This window comes from Myotis lucifugus, unplaced genomic scaffold (assembly GCF_000147115.1).
Source record: "Myotis lucifugus unplaced genomic scaffold, Myoluc2.0 scaffold_97, whole genome shotgun sequence".
Classification (NCBI taxonomy): domain Eukaryota; kingdom Metazoa; phylum Chordata; class Mammalia; order Chiroptera; family Vespertilionidae; genus Myotis; species Myotis lucifugus.
The window spans coordinates 3,291,989-3,310,402 of record NW_005871145.1 but is presented as its reverse complement, the minus strand read 5'-3'; the positions used below and the strand labels follow the sequence as shown (position 1 = coordinate 3,310,402).

The window sequence follows — 18,414 nt, the reverse complement described above, 5'->3', positions numbered from 1 at the left end:
ATGATGTTCCTCTCTCATTGATATTTCTCTCTCTCTTTTTCTAAAAAGTATATTTTATTGATTTTTTTACAGAGAGGAAGGGAGAGGGATAGAGAGTTAGAAACATCGATGAGAGAGAAAACATTGATCAGCTGCCTCCTGCACACTCCTTACTGGGGATGTGCCCGCAACCAAGGTACATGCCCTTGACTGGAATCGAATCTGGTACCCTTCAGTCTGCAGGCTGACGCTCTATCCACTGAGCCAAACCGGTTAGGGCAATGTTTCCATCTCTTTATCCCTCTCCCTTCCTCTCGCTCTAAAAATCAATAAAAACTAAAAATAAATGGAATCTTAGTGTTTGTGTGATCCATTATCGGAGTAACTATGAAACTTGACTAAGATCAAATAGAGCTAGTGGTGGATCTGGGACTGGAATTCGCTCCCCTTGTTCCCATTCCAGCACTTTCCTTACATCAGATAGTCTTGCCAGTGACCATCACTGCAAGGCAAAGTCAAGTTCTGTGACACTGAAGTTCTCATAGACCTAGAACTGAAATAGAAGATACATGGTATATATGCCATGACACTTTTTTCCAGTACCTGAATGATATGCCACTGAAGATCATGACACTTTGCCCACTGAGTCTGGACAGGACCTCAGGCAGCCATGACCAACCAATCAGAGTTGGTACTTATGATGAAGCCTATCTGCTATCCTTCCTCCACAGGAAATAAGGGTTTCAGAAGCCAATGAAGCCTGGTCTTGGCCTGTTTTCTCAAGATGAGCTGAACTTCCAGGCGGGAGCTTAACACCCTTTATTGCTCTTCACCATCCCCAGATCCCCAAAGGACTTCGCGATGATATCTGCAAGCAGGTTTCCCTGGCATGGGTCTGCCAGACAGCAGGTGCAGGTATTAGTCATGACTCCAAGCCAGGCAAGGTGATTAAGAAAAGCTAAATTTATATTAAATTACCATAAAGTCCTAAAATACTGAACATAGTGGTTAAATAACTCCAGAAAGTCCAATCTCTCCAGTGAGTAACGTTAAAACCATTACACATGAGCGCGGGACAATCACTTCCATTAGTTTAGGACAGAGAAATTTCGCTTTTTACATAGTAAATCAGTGCTCAAATAGATATTTCTTCAAATATGTCCTTTCTACATTCTGAACAGCCCAAGTGCAATAAGATCCTTCCCCCGTTCATCCGTCCCCAACTGTGAGTCTGAGGACCCAAAGTGCTCCTTCTTTTATTTCCCCATCAAGCGTGAAATATCCCCCTTTCCTCCTGGAAGGGGCATCTTGCCTTGCCATCGCTGTGCACTGGAAAAGCCTTCTTGGCCTGGCCTGACTGCCCTGTGTAGGCCTAGACCTAGGGCTGTCTGCTGAGAGCAGGGCCAAGGGCTTGGCACCTGTTTTAAGCAGTCATAGAACTGACCAGGAAAGGTTTGCTCTTACTTTCCTTTTTCCCTTGCATTTGACAGCTGGCTTCTCAATACCAATAACCATAGGAGATGTTTCAAATCAGGAAACTTCCTCTAGAAGCCCTCCCCTCCATTCTCAGCCCTTGTCCTCTGCTGTCATTTCTAATTCCTGGGTGGAAGGGGTCTGGATTTGCCCTGGGTTGAGAGGGCTTCATCAGTGGTTCTCTCTACCTTTTTAGTCCTTGTAATTTTTATTTCGCCCTGCTCACCACAGGCTAGGTCAGAAAAAGTCAATTAGGGAGGGAGGGAAGGAGAGAGAGGGGGAGGGGGAAGAGAACGAACTAGGTAGAAAATTTAGGACAGAAAAAAAAGTCTCACTCCCTGGATACGGACATGAGACACATGCTCTTTGTATGAATAAGCATGAACCACGAGGTGGCATCTCAGCCTGGAAAGTAAGTCACTCAGCTGGGAAGAGAGTTGGAATGGAAACTTCACCACCCATAGCCACAGGCTCTCTGTCTACTTAGATCCCTGAGCACCCAAGAGAGAGAACACAGGAAGTTCAATCTCGTGGATACTTCCTTTAGGCCCTGGCGGCCCCAAGTCTCTAACCCAATTGCTCTTCCTGACCATTTATGAACACTTCTGGCCCTTCTTTGCAAGGTTGTTTTGGATTTCTGTGCTCAAAATCCCAAAGAATGAGGAGGGAGAGACTGGCAGAACATTAAGGGTGATATGCTATGTTTGGTCTAGGCAGTGCTTCTTAGATTCTGCAGAGTCAGCCCTCCTGGACCCACATTCACTCAAGCCATTGGTTCACAACCTGGTTGCTCAGAGCCAAAGACTTAGGGAGGTACTGGCCAGTGGTGGTGCCAGGAGGGAATTCATATTAGCCAGCTGCCACGCTGGGGCCCCCAGTCATCTGAAGGTAGGAAGGCTCTAGGCTTTCTACCAGGAGGAAGAATAGCTTGCGTCATGCCCAGATCTCACCAATTGAAATACAGCAACTCTTAGACTGAGAATAATATCCATTGCCAGCAATGGACAGAACCCCCAGGCCCAACCACCCCTAAAAGCTTTTTCGTATTACCAATGCACTTGAGGCTAGAGGTTTCCCAGATGCCCATACCAGCTGGGCTGACTCCTCCTCCTCCTCTCAGGCTTTATCCTTCATCTCTCTCTTTACCCATGATCCCCTGCTCAGCCCTTGGTGGGCCAGTTCTCTCAGAGAAGCGGTCAGGCCAGCTCTGATGGGGGAGAGTGCAGTCTTAGATCATCAGCTCTTATGGGCAGGCATTGAGGGCACCAGAGGAAGGGGAGGTGGAGCTCTGTAGTGATGCGGAATCATTACTGAGCCTCGCTTTGGGGAGGCTCAGGACGGAGTGCAAGAAGCAAGGTTCATGGTAAGTTCCAGGTCTAAATTCTTGGATGTGCCATCATTTCTTGCGCCATCATTTCTTGTGTAGTTATGGACTCAGACAGAAGCAGCTCCTGTGCAGGGCTCGGGAGCAGATATGGGGTGGGATGAGGAGGAGCGGGACAAGCACACAGGAAGGGGGCCTGTTGTATAAGTGAGCACAAGGACTGGATGCCCATAAAGAGAAGGAGCAGGCAGGGAGGGAGGGGTACATGGGCACTTAGACCTGGCTCTCGGAGGAGAGCTTGCGTTTGTGTTTCCAGCCTGTGTCTGGCAGAGAGCCCCGTCTTTCAGGAGTGGCTGCGGTATGGACACTGCTACACTCGGACTGCTCTTCCTGCAACAGCTGCTCCGTCTCCGTGTCATCCAGGGAGCCAGAGCTGGCCTGGATGGACACTGTGTCTGTCTTCATGCAAACGTGGTCACGAAGAAGGCCCCCCCGTGAGCTGCGCAGTTGCTTCAGGTCATCCCACTCAGCATCGTCCCCAGACAGGAGGCAGATTCCCTCTACAATCTTGATCTTCTCCTTGGTGTAGTTATGGTCAGGTCCACCCTAGGGTGGAGATCGGGGAGACATGATCAGTTGGTTGGCTCTCTATGAAGGATCTCATGGTGAACTGAAAAAGGAAGTGGATGGGGTAAGAGTGGGCGTGAAGAGCACAAAGATCCCACAAATCAATGGGAAAACTTGGTCAGAGCAAATAGATGAGACTTAGCCTAAAAGGAGAGGAGTATGAAGATCGTTCGAGTTAGCACACAGGGATGAGGGAGAACCATGGCTTCCAGTCCTGCATCAGACGCTCACGGGCTATGTTACTTTGGCAAATTACTTAGCATCTCTAACACTCAGTCTCCACATCTGCAGTGTGGGAGAATAACAGTGTCCATACCTCATAACCAATTACTGTGAGGGTTAAAGCAGGCGATACATGGAATGCAGTTAGTAGGCACCTGACACAGAAGATGCACTAAATCATGTTAGCTATTAATTTACATTGTTATTGTGGTTTATTAGTGGGACACAATGCTGATACACCTGATCAGAAGCAATTGACAAAAACATTTAAATGTACATTTACTCAGGGTTTTAAGCTATTTTTGTGCTATTCTTAATTCTTTCCTTTCTAATTTTGTTAAGGGGGAAAGTTTTGGGAGGTAAGACAGGAGGAATCTAAAAAAATCCTCTTATTTGGGTTCTAAGTGTCAGTCCACTGGGGTCCTGTAACGTAAAAGCTTTTGTAGGAGGTTATTCTGGCTCTGCAACCCGAGAGGACTCCAAGGACAGCCTTAAGTTCGACTCAGACTTCTCCCTTTATGGGTTCCTCAAAGGGTAGCCTTACTCCTGGTTTCTGGGGGATACCAACCAATATGCTGCCTGTGCCAGGAGAAAATGGGCCATGGCTTGGGTTCCATCCCTGGGACAGTGTGCCTGCCAAGAGCCCTGCATCTGCTGCTCTATTTTAGTAACAATTCAACTCCACAGATATTTCCTGAGCTCTTACATTAAGCAGGATACTTGGATGATTACACGATATAAAATGGTCCCTACCCTCTGGGAGTGACAACTCCCTGGAGGAAGCAGAGAGGCACATGGCACATGAGCACACATGCACGCACACACGTGCCCAGTCACCCAGCACACCCTCCAAGCTGAAATTAGTGTCGGATAAAATGCAGGCCACTCAGTCTTCATCACAGAGACACGCGGGCGGGGTAAGTTAGAGAGAGGCGGGGGACATGGCACTAGCAATTTGGGGGACACCACTCCCTCTGCAAACACACAGATACCTGAAATCAAGAGGAAATCAGAAGAGAAAGGGTGAGAGACTATCAGAGGGATGAAAAAGCTGCTGAGGAAAAAGCATACAACAGAAGAAAGAGGTCACGTGATCTAAATTTATAACCTCTGGCCTTTATTGGGGTTGTTCTCTGGGGTATCAGACACTCCAGGGACCCAAGAATCTTTGAGTCTTTCTCTCAAAGACGTTAATTGAGAAGGAGTCTTCTGTCCCTAGAACTGCATGCTATCCTGCAGGTTCTGTTTGGCTTGCAGTGGAAGCTTTTCAAGTAGGGGAATTCAGGGTTCCAGAAAGTACCTAATTATTATGTAAAGTGTATTCATTATGCATGGGAGCCCTATAGGTATGAAGGCAGGTTTTGACTGCTAGACAGACCAAGAAAGTAGACTGATTAGGGTCTCATAAGGGATAACTTTTGATGAAGGGTTACAGGAGTTTAGAAAAACAAGGGTCTTATCAGACTAGATAACTCTGAAACCTCAGACTATAGTTCCCTAGTGGAAATGGACTATTTTCATCCAGCCTAAACATCCAGCAAATAATTTTTTACTGGAGCAACAAAGGAGTTAAAAGAACAAAAGTACATAAACCATCCGAATTCTAGAGAAATCCCTTAAGACCCCGGGGAAGAATAGCAAAACACCAGCTATTCCCAGCCACAGGTGCCAACAGTTTGGATCAGAGGTTAGAAAAAGAAGAGTCCAGGAACCCTTAGGTTTTTGTGGGTGCTGTCTAGGAGTTTTAGGATTGCTTTTGGGGAGCACAGCCTCGCTGCAGGGGAATGACAACTCCAGGAGGGGAAGAAGCTATGAACCTAGCAAAACATCTCCTGTGCACACTCCTATGCTTTCATTCCAAAACCTTCTGGGTCTGTTTTCTAACCTTGCTCTCACTAGGGTCCTTCAGAAATCCAACAGATCTATGATTCTAGATTGGGGGTGGGAACCTTTTTTCTGCCAAGAGCCATTTGGATATTTACAACATTGCTCGCAGGCCATACAAAATTATCAACTTGAAAAATTAGCCTGCTGTATTTGATCAAACATTTAATTAACTCAACCCTAATGCCTTGGTAGGGCCAGGCCTTATACAGCCCACGGGCCGGACATTCCCCACCCTGGTTCTAGATCTAGAAACTCAAATCCCACTCAGTTCTTTTGTTCACTATAACTTCCCAAGTGGTAGGTAGGACTACCCAACATCCCTTACTGATTTTTTCAGGCAACTGGAAAATAACACACCCGCCTCCACCACCACACAAAATACCCCTTCAATAGAAATTCTAATTTTTACCTCTTTCTTATAGCACAGTTGATTGTACATGGCTGGTTTCGGGATTGCTTCAATTTTCACTTCCTGAGTGGAAGTTCGGTAGGAGGGGTTGCTGTAGGTTAGGTTCCCCATTCCAGGATCAGTTAACTTGGATTTTTTGTGTCTTTAGGAGGAAAGGTGATGAGGAATTAGTTCAGATCTTTATGAGGGTGCTTCCAGGGAAGTTGAACCCGAGTGTGGTAGGCAGCCTCTAAGATGGCCCCGTGATCCCGCCTCTTGGTACTCCCACCTTCTGAATCCCTACCCCTTGAGTGTGGGCTGAATCTGGTGACTCACTTCTGATGAACAGATAATGCAAAAGTGATGGGTACTAGATTAGGTTCCAAAGAAATGTATGGCTTGCATCTTACATTGTCTTCACTTTCTCACTCTCTCGTACTCTTGTTCTGGGGGAAGCAAGCTGCCATGTTGTAAATTGTCCTCTGAAAAGGCCTATAAGGCATGGAACTGATGAGGGAGTCTCCAGCCAACAGCCAGCAAGGAACTGAGACCCTCAGTCTAACAGCTTGTGAAGCACAGAACCCTGCCAGCACCTATAGGAGTGCTCTTGGAAGCCGATGCATGCCCAGTCAAGCCCAGAGATAAGACTGCAACCCTGGCTAATACCTGGACTGCAGCCCTGTAAGAGGCCTTAAAGCAGAGACACCCAGCTAAGCTGCATCCGGATTTCAGATGCATGCACAGAAATTGTGAGATGATAAATGGTTGCCATTTTAAGTTGCTAAGTTTTGGGGTAATTTGTCATACAGCATTAGACAACCAATACACCGAGCTTTAGAGTCAAGATAGATCTATGTTTCAGCCCACCTCTGTTACTTACTAGCTGGACATAATCTAAACTTTCTGAACCTCAGACCCTCATCTGTAAAGTAAGGAATAATAATATCTGTATTACAAGGTTGTTGTGCCATTGATACATATTCATAAAATGGCAACTGTTGTTGTCAGAAGGGGCAGCAGCACAAAATCCTGACATTTTTGCTGCAAGCTGTGTTTAAAACATTTGGGGGATATATATACGTATACATATATATGTGTACACACATACACACACATATATGGTCATAAAGAGATTATAAATTGACAACAACACACTCAATCTTCTCAGGAAGATCCCTACTGAGCAATGATATATCATCCAATATTTTAGTAAAGGTCTGTGTTTGTGTGAAGAGAAAATCACTTCAACTTCATTGGTTTGAAGTACTGTGGGGTCATGGACAAGCAGATGCTAGAGTCAGTCCCAGCTTCACCTCTTCCTGTGTGACCTTGGGTAGCACCCGTTGTGCCCTCAGCATCCTAGTTTATAAAAAAAATCCCAAGGATTGCTGTGGTCACAAAATGAGGGCTTGGGCAGTGGCTGCAGAAGAAGAGTCACAATTCAGATTTCTGCCTTTCCCTTCTACTGCTCTGACCAGGGACCCAACCTTGAAATGAAGGGGTCAGAGGTCGAATTAGCGAACTACAGAGCTTTGGGAGATCCCAGATGCACTAATGAGGACCAACAAGCAGGTGGTCCCCCCTGTAGAGAGACTGAGGTTACCTGTATAGCATCAAGGCTGCAATCACCACCAGAATCAGCAGAATGCTGAGGAGTCCGCCGATGACATAGCTGGCATGAAGTCCTTCCCCTAGGAAGAACAGAGAGACAGTAGGGGGACCACTGACAATCTTCTAGCGGGCATGAGGGGTGGGGCAATGAAGGGCTCCTTTTGTAGGTGTTGGGCCCCACATCATCTGAGGATGGCTAGGGGCCTTCTTCTCAGAGGAGAGGCCACAGGGGTAGATGGCTGAGAAGAAACCTACCATTCTGTCAGCATCACTTATCCTAATTCCACCACTTACTGGCTGTGTCATGAAGGGCAAGATGCTTAACTTCTAAGCTTATGTTTTCTCATCAGTTAAATGTAAATAATAAATTGCTCATAGGGTTGGTGGAGGTTAAATGTGTGTGTACATACAAATACACACACACGCACACACACACACACAGGGCTTAACAAATGCCTGGCATGTGGAAAGTACTCCATAAGTGGTGGCTATTATGATTATTCTCTCTATGGATTTAGTCTAAGAAAAGGGTTCATCCACCTCAAAGAGTCCCCATAAAGGTTCTGGAAGACAGATGTTCCTTACATCTTCTTCAAAACAGTTGGGCACTCGGAGCTTACCTGGAGCAGCAGGTACGGCCTCATTGGAATGTGCACAGAGGCCCAGCTGGGCATCCTTTTCAGAGCACCTGTGGGCACAGAACACCGAGTGTGAAGACTACTGGTGTTTGATAAAGATCTTGCCCTTCTCCAGGGAAGGGGGGGAGTCCTGGGAATGGGGCTTTCAGGTTTAAGAGCTGTACCAGGTGGGAGATAGAAGTATAGAGAGGGCAGGACCAGGAAATACAGAGAAATCCATGTGAGTCACAGTCTTCAAGACGCTATATCATGTGTAAATGTGTTTAAAAATATGTACCCCTTTGAAAGGATTCCTTTAAAAGGAGAAGCAGGTTTCAGATGAGCTGGAAGCTGCTGAAAGAATACTAAGTACATCAATAGAAGGCTTTATTAAACGACCAGGATGAGTTGAAAGAAGCTACCAGTCAAGCAAAACTGATTAAAGATTATCATAAGGTCTAAATAGACCTGAAAATAACAAACAATATTTTTTTCCCCGCCTCTTGATTCTTTCACAAAGGAATATGCAAGACATCCAGAGAGAGGGCTCAGGTAACTAACTTGAATGCTGAAAAGGTAACTTCCTGTGGCACATTGTGAGCAGCCAATCACAGGCAGCTCCTGAAAGCCTAGAGAAAAAGTGCTTGCAAGAACATCTGAAACCAAGATGCCCTGAATCTTCAAATGGAAATGACAGAAAGTATCTGAATAAACCCAAAGAAAATCAGAGATTAATAACGATTGATAGTACTTAAAAGTTAGTGAGAAAGGTACATGTTTATATCTGCATGTTTGCTTTTCTACATAAACACTTCTAAAAAGAGAAAATGGGCCCTAACCGGTTTGGCTCAGTGGATAGAGCATCAGCTGCGGACTGAAAGGTCCCAGGTTCGATTCCGGTCAAGGGCTTGATCAACTCTCATCGATGTTTCTAACTCTCTATCCCTCTCCCTTCCTTTCTGTAAAAAAAAATCAATAAAATATATTAGAGAAAATGGGACATATAGAATGAATTTGATCAGATGCAAATCTTACAATTTTAGGGATATGAGTCTAGAGTTCTTATTTGGGATTACTATGTTTCTGTTTTCAGAATTGAAATCAAGTGTTGATTATCTTTTAAGCTACAGTTGATATTAAAAATAAAGAGATGGGTATGTATTACATGGGGAAAAAACACTGTTCTAATAGAAAAATGTTGGAAACAGTAAGAGTGGGAAATAAAATTACTATCTTGAAAGGTATCTGCACCCCCATGTTCAATGCAGCATTATTTACAACAGCCAAGACATAGAAACAGCTGACCATCAACAAATGAAAATGTGATTACTTACACACACACACACACACACACACACACAGGAATATTATCCAGCCATTAAAAAGAAGGAAATCCTGCCATTTGTGACAATATGGATGGAACTCGAGGGCATTAGGCTAAGTGAAATAAGTCAGATAGAGAAAGACAAATATCATATGATATCACTTATATGTGAAATAAAAGAAAGAAATTAAACTCAGACACAGAGTATAGATTGGTGATTGCCAGAGGTGGGAAGTGGAGGAGAAAAATGAGTAAAGGTGGTCAAAAGGAACAGACTTCCAATTATAAGATAAATAAGTCCTGGGGATATATAGCATGGCGACTATCCTATATAATAAAACCCTATATGCAAATCGACCCAATGGTGGAACCACTGGTCTCTATGATGCGCACTGACAACCAGGGGGCAGTTGCTCAATGCAGGAGCTGCCCCCTAGTGGTCAGTGCGCTGCCACAGGAGGAGTGCAGCTCAGCCAGAAGCTGGGCTCACACAGCCATGGTGGCAGGAGCCTCTCCCGCCTCCGCTGAAGGCAGGTGGTAAGGAGTGAGGGGTCCTGGACTGCGAGAGCCCCAGACTGTGAGAGGGATGTCAGAGAGGGATGTCCGACTGCCGGGGATCAGCCTAAGCCGGCAGTCAGACATCCCTCAGGGGTCCCAGACTGTAAGAGGGCACAGCCGGGCTGAGAGACCCCCACTCCAGTGCACAAATCTTGTGCACCAGGCCTCTAGTAGTTAATAATACAGTATTGCATATTTGAAAGTTGCAAAGAGAGTAGATAAGAAAAAGTTCTCAACATAAGAAAAAAATTTATAATTATGTGTGGTAATGGATGCTAACTAAACTTATTGTAATCATTTTGCAATATATATATGTATATCAAATTTAAAACTATTAAGAGTAATTACATATGGGTATTTATTTCTTCTTTATTTCTATCTTTATTTTCAGATTATTTTTATAAACTGTACATAAAAATTACACTTTGTAAAAAAGAATTTCTCTAAATTGAAAAATAAAGAAAAAATAAATAATAAAAATAATTTCTCTAAATTGAGTAACATCATATTTTATCAATTTTAAGATGTGTATATTTTCTATATTCTGACATCACTGAAATAGAGATGTGTCTTACAATCCGTGGCATCTCACAGTTGCGATTGGTCGTTTTTTTAGTTTAATCTCTTAAATTAGGATACGTCTTAAATTGATCGCACCTTCAGTTTAATGAAATACAATCCTATATAATAAAAGCCTAATATGCTAAGTGTCCAGCCAGCCGATAGGCTGTTCAACCAATCAAAGCATAATATGCTAATGATATGCTAAGGCCACTCAACCGCTCACTATGACGGGCACTGACCACCAGGGAGCAGACGCTCCAACCAGTAGGTTAGCTTGCTGCTGGGGTCCGGCCTCAGCCTGGCCTGTGCCCTCTCGCAATCCGGGACCCCTCAGGGGATGTCAGAGAGCCAGTTTTGACCCGATCCCACAGGCCAGGCTGAGGAACCCCACTGGTGCACGAATTCATGCACTGGGCCTCTAGTATTTTATACTTCACAGGAGAGCTGTACATGGGTATGCTAGCTTACTTAATAACAATACGTGTGTGTGCACATGCATCTTAAATTGATCGCACCTTCAGTTTAATGAAATACAATCCTATATAATAAAAGCCTAATATGCTAAGTGTCCAGTCAGCCGATAGGCTGTTCAACCAATCAAAGCATAATATGCTAATGATATGCTAAGGCCACTCAACCGCTCACTATGACGTGTACTGACCACCAGGGAGTAGACGCTCCAACCAGTAGGTTAGCTTGAACATTATAGGCATTATAAGCTAAGGCCATAGCATCCCCAGGCATGTGCCAAGTCATAAATCCGCAGTAGAGAGACCTCTGTGGCTTAGCGGTGTCTAAATAAACTGTTGGATCAGACCATATACTAAACCTGTGATGTAAGAGCAAATGTTACAGAAAGAAAGGGAACTGTCTGAGGGATTTCTCCATAAAGCTGCTCTAAAGCTTCTTGCCCTTAAATCACCTGCAACATTCTATAGGTCTAAATATCATCTCCTGTCCCGAATAGCAGGGACTGTTGGCTAATGATGTGATCTACCTCCCATCTGCCAGAATATAGCTGGGATTATAATTTTCTGCTGGCAGGAGATGGTGATTTGAACCAAAGGGCCCTCAATCACATGTGAACCCACCTTCCTTCCATCTCCTCCAGAGATGTGCGGGTCCGAGTGGTAGAAGAACGCAAGGTGGTAGGTAGTGTGTTGGTTAGCACTGGATTCCTTTCACTTATACTGGTAACCCTGGGAGCTGGGGGCACCAGGCCGGGTACTGGAGAGAAAAAGAAGACTGGAATAGGTCGCTGTGCCCCAAATCTCTACATGTGTACCAAGGGCAGCATCAGGAGAACCTGACAAAGCAATCTTTTAGCTACACTGATCTTGGGCACCCTCATTAGTGGCCCTTAATACTGTAACTAAAAAGGATTTCATTTCCAATATCAATAGCTCTGGATGGGCAAGCTGACTCACAAAGGCCAGGAAGAGCCCGGCAGGTGTGGCTCAGTGGTTGAGCATCGATCCATGAACCAAGAGGTCACTGGTTCTATTCCCGTTCAGGGCACATGTGTGGGTTGCAGGCTCGATGTTCAGTAAGGTCATGCAGGAGAAGGCAGCTGATCTATGTTTCTCTCTCTCTCTCTCTCTCTCTCTCTCTCTCTCTTTTTAATACCAATTCCTTCTTTTTTAAAAAATATATTTTTATTGATTTCAGAGAGAAAGGGAGAAAAGAGAGATAGAAACATCAATGATGAGAGGGAATCATTGATCGGCTGCCTCCTGCACGTTGGACTGAGCCTGCAACCCAGGCATGTGCCCTTGACTGAAATTGAACCCTGGACCCTTCCATCTGCAGGCCGACGCTCTATCCACTGAGCCAAACCGGCTAGGGCTATGTTTCTCTCTTATCACTGATGTTGCTACCTCTCTCTCCCTCTCCCTTCCTCTGTCTATGAAATCAATAAAACATATTTAAAAAACAAAACACAAAAAAGCCCTACGCTCAGTGGATAGAGTGTTGGCTTGCAGACCAAAGGGTCCAGGGTTCGATTCTGGTCAAGGGCACATAACTTGGTTGTAGGCTCCTCCCCAGTCCTGGCCCTGGTCAGGGCTCATGTAGGAGGCAATCAATCGATGTATTTCTCACACATCAATGTTTCTCTCTGTCTTTCCCTCTCTCTTCCACTCTCTCTCTCTAAATCCATGGAAAAATATCCTCGGGTGAGGATTAAAAAACAAACAAACACCATAAAAACAAAGGCCAGGAAAAGAGAGTAATGCTTGGGCCAATTTACCAGACAAACTTATTACTCCCAGTCACTCCTCTCTTAGACCCTCAGAGGAGGATCCCACCCAGAAAGACAAAGCTGAGACTGCTGATCCCCTACCCTTCCAAGGGCTTTGCTGTTTCAAGGGGCCATTAGGTCCAACTTACCAAGGGAGCAGGGCCGGCTGTCGGGCTCATCAGGACAGGCACACACAAAGTCTGAGGCTCTGGCAAAGCAGAGGTGGGTGCAGCCACCATTGTTCACACCACAGGCATTGGTCCCTGGGGGCAAAGCAGAAGAATGACTGGCCTGGGACAGGATTAAGTCTCCCAATTTGACACTTCTCAAAAAGGAGGAAATGCAGGGCTACCTCGTTCCCAGGAGGGGTATAACCACAGAGGACTAAAAAGGTCTAAGAACCAAAAGGCTCTGCTGTGGCTCTAATTGTCTTGGTCATGAACAGTCCTTGAGGGGATCCCCCTACACTGACGGTAAGGAAGTAGGCTTAGGACCCAGGAGCCCACCTGTCTGCCGCTGAGGGGAAACCACAATGATATCCATGAGTCCTTCCACATTCGCCAACACTGTCTCCTTGTTCCGGCCTGAGTACTTGTCAACACGCTGGATTGACTTGGTCTGCCAGTCTGTCCAGTAGATCCACCTGTCCTGCTACTCAATAGGGAATCCCAAAAAAGAGGAAATATTATTCAACAGTCAGACCCCAGTCCAGCTTCTGTGCCCGCAGCATGTGCATGCCCTCTGCTGAAATGCTCTCATCTCAAATCCACCAGGTCAGCTTCTGTGCATCCCCAGATATGACACTGTCCAGGAAATCTCCCCCAATCTATGTAGCATTTACCATTCTCTCCTCCATGCTGTTCTGTGCCTTGTCCTCACTTCTACAAGTGAGTGTTGACACTCTATAGACAGTTGTTTACATGTTTGTCTGTCTTGTCAGGTCAAGTTCTTCAAGGACAAGAATGTGTTTCATTCATCTGTTTCCAACGCCTCACACTTACTTAGTACTTGGCCAGTTGCTCAACGAATGAGTGGGTTCCAGTACCTAGCATATAGGGGTAAACTGGAGGGTCCTTCTAAGGTCCCTGCTCTTCTGGGCTTTTCACTCAGAGCTCTGGGAAATCCTCCGGTTACTTCTGTGGGCAGCTGCCTTCTAATGCAGTGATCCTGAGAATCTCAAGTAGGCGTGGGGAGGGGTAATGAAGTGGGCTCCCTTCTTGCCCCTGGGGTATACATCAGAAACCCCCATGGGAAACTTGCAGATTGAAAAACCATAGTCAATATTATCCTGTAGTTTTACATTTGGAGTATGGGGTGGGGGTGGGAGCCTATAATAAGTAAAGCCAGACAAAATCTTATTGGCTGGTAGGCTATAATGTAGAATACATACAGAGAAGTAGATGTTTGTCAAAAAGGGACAAAGATTTTTATTTTTTTATTTTTATTTATTTTTATTTTTAAATATATCTTTATTGATTTCAGAGAGGAAGAGATAGATAGAAACATCAATGATGAGAGAGAATCATTGATTGGCTACCTCCTGCACGCCCCCTACTGGGGATCAAGCCCGCAACCCGGGCATGTGCCCTTGACTGGAATCGAACCTGGGACCCTTCAGTCCTCAGGCCAACGCTCTCTCCACTGAGCCAAATCAGCCAGGGCGGGACAAAGATTTTTAAAGGATTGAGAATCTGTTTTGGTCCCAGGCTTCGTAGAACTCCTTTTTTCCTTCCCTGAGTTATTTTACAGGGTTAGAACTCTCAAAACTGACAGCCAGTAATAATTAAAATGATTAGAAATAATAAGCATTGAGTGCCAGAGACTAATGCTCTGTGTATATTTGAGGAGGATACTGTTATTAAACTCATTTATTAAACTATATATAAGTAAGTGAAGCTTAGAGAAGTTCAGTATCTTGTTCACAGCTGCACAAGTTGCACAGTTACTTAATGACACAGAAGAACTTGAACCCACACAACTGGCGCACTGGAGGTACTCAATGAGCACTTATTGTCTAGCTGCCTCAACACTCTGGCTCTTAGCCACTCTACCCTCCTGCCACTAAATGGACTGCCTGGGCTCAGATTGTTGGGGCCACAGCACTAGGATCAACTGGGGAATTTGTTAAAATGCATATTCCTGGGCCCAACCCTCATGAAGCAGATTCTTTACATCCAGAAACATGTATTTTAACAAGCTCCACAGCTGATTCTGCACACCACCACTTATGAGCCACTCCTTCGAGTGCTGGGACATGGGAGTGGTGGGGCAGGCCTAGCAGGACACATGGTGGTGGCAAGGATTCAGTGTACAGGAAAACACCCCTAAAATGAGCTTCCATAGCACACCTGTTCAGTAGCATCTAGGGTTGAGGCTGCCAACTTAGAGCCCCGAGGAAATACCCCTGGTTAAGGAGATTTAGCTAACTTTCTTGAGCTAGTACCTGAGTGAGGGCAAAGGGGTGGGACACATGGCTGACCAAGACCTGCCGTAGCTTCCCATTGAGGTCAGCACTCTCAATCCGGTCCAGATGTGCATCTACCCAGTAGATTCTGTGAAGGAAAGGAGATGAGAGTGGCTGCTCAAAATGCTTGCCAGGGAGCCCAGTTGCTCTCCCCGTCCCCCTCCAGGGAGCTGCCTGTCCCTTCCTGAGCTGAGCTGGCGAGAGCTGTGCGCAGTCAAGAAGCACCATCGATGAGAGGTCACTGAGTCCCAAAGCTGAAGAGAAATTGGTGACTCCTAAGTGGGGAGGCCAGTGCTGTTTTAAAGGGAGGTGGCGGGGGTGGGGGGTGGGGGGAGGAGAGCAGGCCCTCTAATGACCTCCAAGGAGCCACCACCAAGTCTTATCTTCCTACCTAAGAATCTAAGTCAAAACTCCTATAAATGCCCTTCAAGAAGAGACTGGGTCTACAAAAACCTCACTGAGGTTAAAGGAAGAGGGCATTCCTCTTCTCCATCCCAACGCCTGGGTGACTATGATTCCTTTCCCTACTCCTGAGGGCAGAAAGGGGAACTGACTACTTCAGAGCACCTTTCACCCCTCTCCTGCTCTTTAGCATTTTTTATTTAGACAAAGAGTTGCAAATTCCAGTATCTGAAGGGATCAGGAGAACAAGGAATGTGAAGTCCTATGCCCTTAAATGATGGGGGTAGTGGGCCCAGTGGTCCAGCCAGAGGACATGCTCTGCTAAACACACTCAAAACTGGATAAACCAGACAAATAAAACGCACCTCAGAGACGAGGGCTGGATTCAGCAACCCCTGCTCTAAGGATATGTTTGCTTGGCCTTCTCACTGCTTTCTCTTCCCCACCTACCAACAGCTTTCTATCTTTTTGTTTTCACTACTTCAATTCTCTCCTCCACCCACCCTATTTCCAGGAGGCTGTTTGGGACACAATTCCCACCTGCGGGTATCATAGTCCAGGGTCAGGCCATTGGGCCAACCCAGGTCTGTATTGATGAGGACCTTCCTCTCAGAGCCGTCCAGGTTCGCCCGCTCAATCTTGGCAATGTGGCCCCAGTCTGTCCAGAAGAGGTACCTGAGATACAACAGTGACATGATCATCGAGGCATGGGAAGATGGCACTCAGAGCTCGAGAGAATACAAGGGACACACCGATGCCACTCATAGATAGGCACCCTCCATTGGCCTCTTCACCAGGCCCTTCTCCCCTGGGTCTCTTCTCTGCAGGCCAAGAACTTACCCCTTCCTGGGGAAAACGGCAATGGCCCGAGGCTCATCCAGGCTGTTGTTGACTAGCACTTTGCGGCAGGAACCGTCTAGCCTTGATGCTTCAATGGTATTTCGGCCTGTATCTGTCCAATATAGATTTCTGGCCACCCAGTCCACGGCCAGCCCGTCGGTGGTCTTCAGCCCCTGCCCGATCACTGTCTCCATGTTGCTGCCATTCAGATCTGCTCGCCTTGGGGGAGAGCCCAGGGTTGGATGACTGACCAGACTGAAACCCCTTTAATCCATGTTCCCATCATTGTATCCCTCTATACTGTTAGCTCCATAGAGGCAGAGACCAAGCATCTGTAAGTGCATTCCTCAGCATCTACACAGTAGGTACTCAAAATATTTGCAGAATAAATACTTCTTAAGAGTACAGAGTGTTTCCTGCTATAAACAGGGGGCATTTCGGTCCATGTCTTGCCAGAAGAAGGGTTAATAATTTCCCCTATACCTTAGGGAAGGGATAAGGATTGCTAGGGAGCCATTATTTTAAAAAAAGGCCAATTTGGCAAAACCTACAGGTGTATTTTTACAGAAGTCCTACGCCAGGGAATTCAGGATGTGGGGCCATGTCATAAACACGTGGGGACTTCTCTAAACATATGCCCACCTGCCCCCAGCATGAGGGAGAACGAAGGAGAGTGCCCTTGTTCCTGCACGTGAGAATCTCTGCATGGTAAACCCCTCTTACTGACGGCAGAGCACCATTTTCCTCAGCCGTGTGGGGTAAAAATATTAAATACAAATAGAACAAAAATATGAAAACAAAACAAAACAAAAACCTAGTCAACAACCACAAGCCTTGGTGTTGGTCAGCGCTCCTGTTTCACAATACAGATACATGGTTTAGCTACATGGCTGATTCTTCAATGAGTCTTAGCAGATCCTTAGAGCAATCCCAGGGCCCGGTGGTAGGGATTAAAGGCTCCGGGTCCCCAGCCGGACATTATCTGATCTTTTCCTTTGCTTTACATACTGAGCTTCTATTAATCTTTAAATCAACAACAAAAAACCCCAAAGGCCCTGTCTGGTATGGCTAGGTGGTTAGAGCATCAGTAGGCGCACCAAAGGGTAGTGGGTTCAATTCCTGGTCAAGGGCACGTACCTGGATTGCAGGTTCGATCCCAGTGCCCAGTCCGGGCATGTGCAGGAGGCTACCAATCGATGTGTCTCTCTCACATTGATGTTTCTTTCTCTCTCTCTTTCTCCCTCCCTTCTACTCTATCTAAAATCAATGGAAAAATATCCTCATCCTCAGGTGAGGATTAGCAAAAAAAACACCAAAAAACAAAAACAACAACACACAAAACCCCAAAAGTTTGAAACTCTGTTATAAGTGATAACACTACAAAGTGAACAAGTCAGGATCAGAACTCACTATCTAAGTTGTCAATTCACTGAGTCCATTTAGAGGTCAACACAGTCCCTAACCTCACCCATCAGGGACTGGAAGGAGGCCTGTGGCCTCTGGAGGTTTCAGGGATACTCATACCTGATAACATCCAGGAACACATCTGTGTAATAGACTTTTCCATCCACACTGTCGTAGTCCAGAGAGATGACATTGTTGAGTTCAGGGACAGGGACATGCACATCTGTGTGGTCGCTGGTGTCCAGTGAGATACGCCGGATGGAGCCGCGGCTGGAGAAGAGCAGGTAGGTCTCGGGAGAGGGATCACAGGTCTTTCCATCTCCCTTCAGCTGGATGCCCGTGGGGCAGGCACAGGAGAAGCCAGAGGGCCTCGGCAAGCAGAGGTGGGAGCAGCCACCATTTCTCGAGCCACACTTGTTAAAACCTGGTGATGAGAGAGAGAGAGAGAAGCATGGGTTTGGACACCCTGCCTGGAATATTGTCTGAATCTT

The 18,414-nt window shown here is 45.9% G+C and overlaps 1 protein-coding gene across 1 annotated transcript in view; it reads right to left on the bottom strand.

The window, feature by feature from the left end:
• Positions 1 to 783: 783 nt before the first annotated feature.
• Positions 784 to 18,414, bottom strand: part of LRP4 (LDL receptor related protein 4) — a 61,856-nt gene continuing 44,225 nt past the window's right edge. The window contains exons 29-39 of the mRNA XM_014458585.2: positions 18,044 to 18,347; positions 16,520 to 16,738; positions 16,220 to 16,354; positions 15,257 to 15,365; positions 13,320 to 13,464; positions 12,963 to 13,076; positions 11,666 to 11,801; positions 8,132 to 8,199; positions 7,504 to 7,591; positions 5,922 to 6,063; positions 784 to 3,382 (exon numbers count right to left, since the gene is read on the bottom strand). Of these exons, the coding sequence (XP_014314071.2) occupies positions 3,050 to 3,382; positions 5,922 to 6,063; positions 7,504 to 7,591; positions 8,132 to 8,199; positions 11,666 to 11,801; positions 12,963 to 13,076; positions 13,320 to 13,464; positions 15,257 to 15,365; positions 16,220 to 16,354; positions 16,520 to 16,738; positions 18,044 to 18,347 (1,793 nt within the window). The 3' untranslated portion in view covers positions 784 to 3,049. The remainder of the gene's footprint in view (positions 3,383 to 5,921; positions 6,064 to 7,503; positions 7,592 to 8,131; positions 8,200 to 11,665; positions 11,802 to 12,962; positions 13,077 to 13,319; positions 13,465 to 15,256; positions 15,366 to 16,219; positions 16,355 to 16,519; positions 16,739 to 18,043; positions 18,348 to 18,414) is intronic.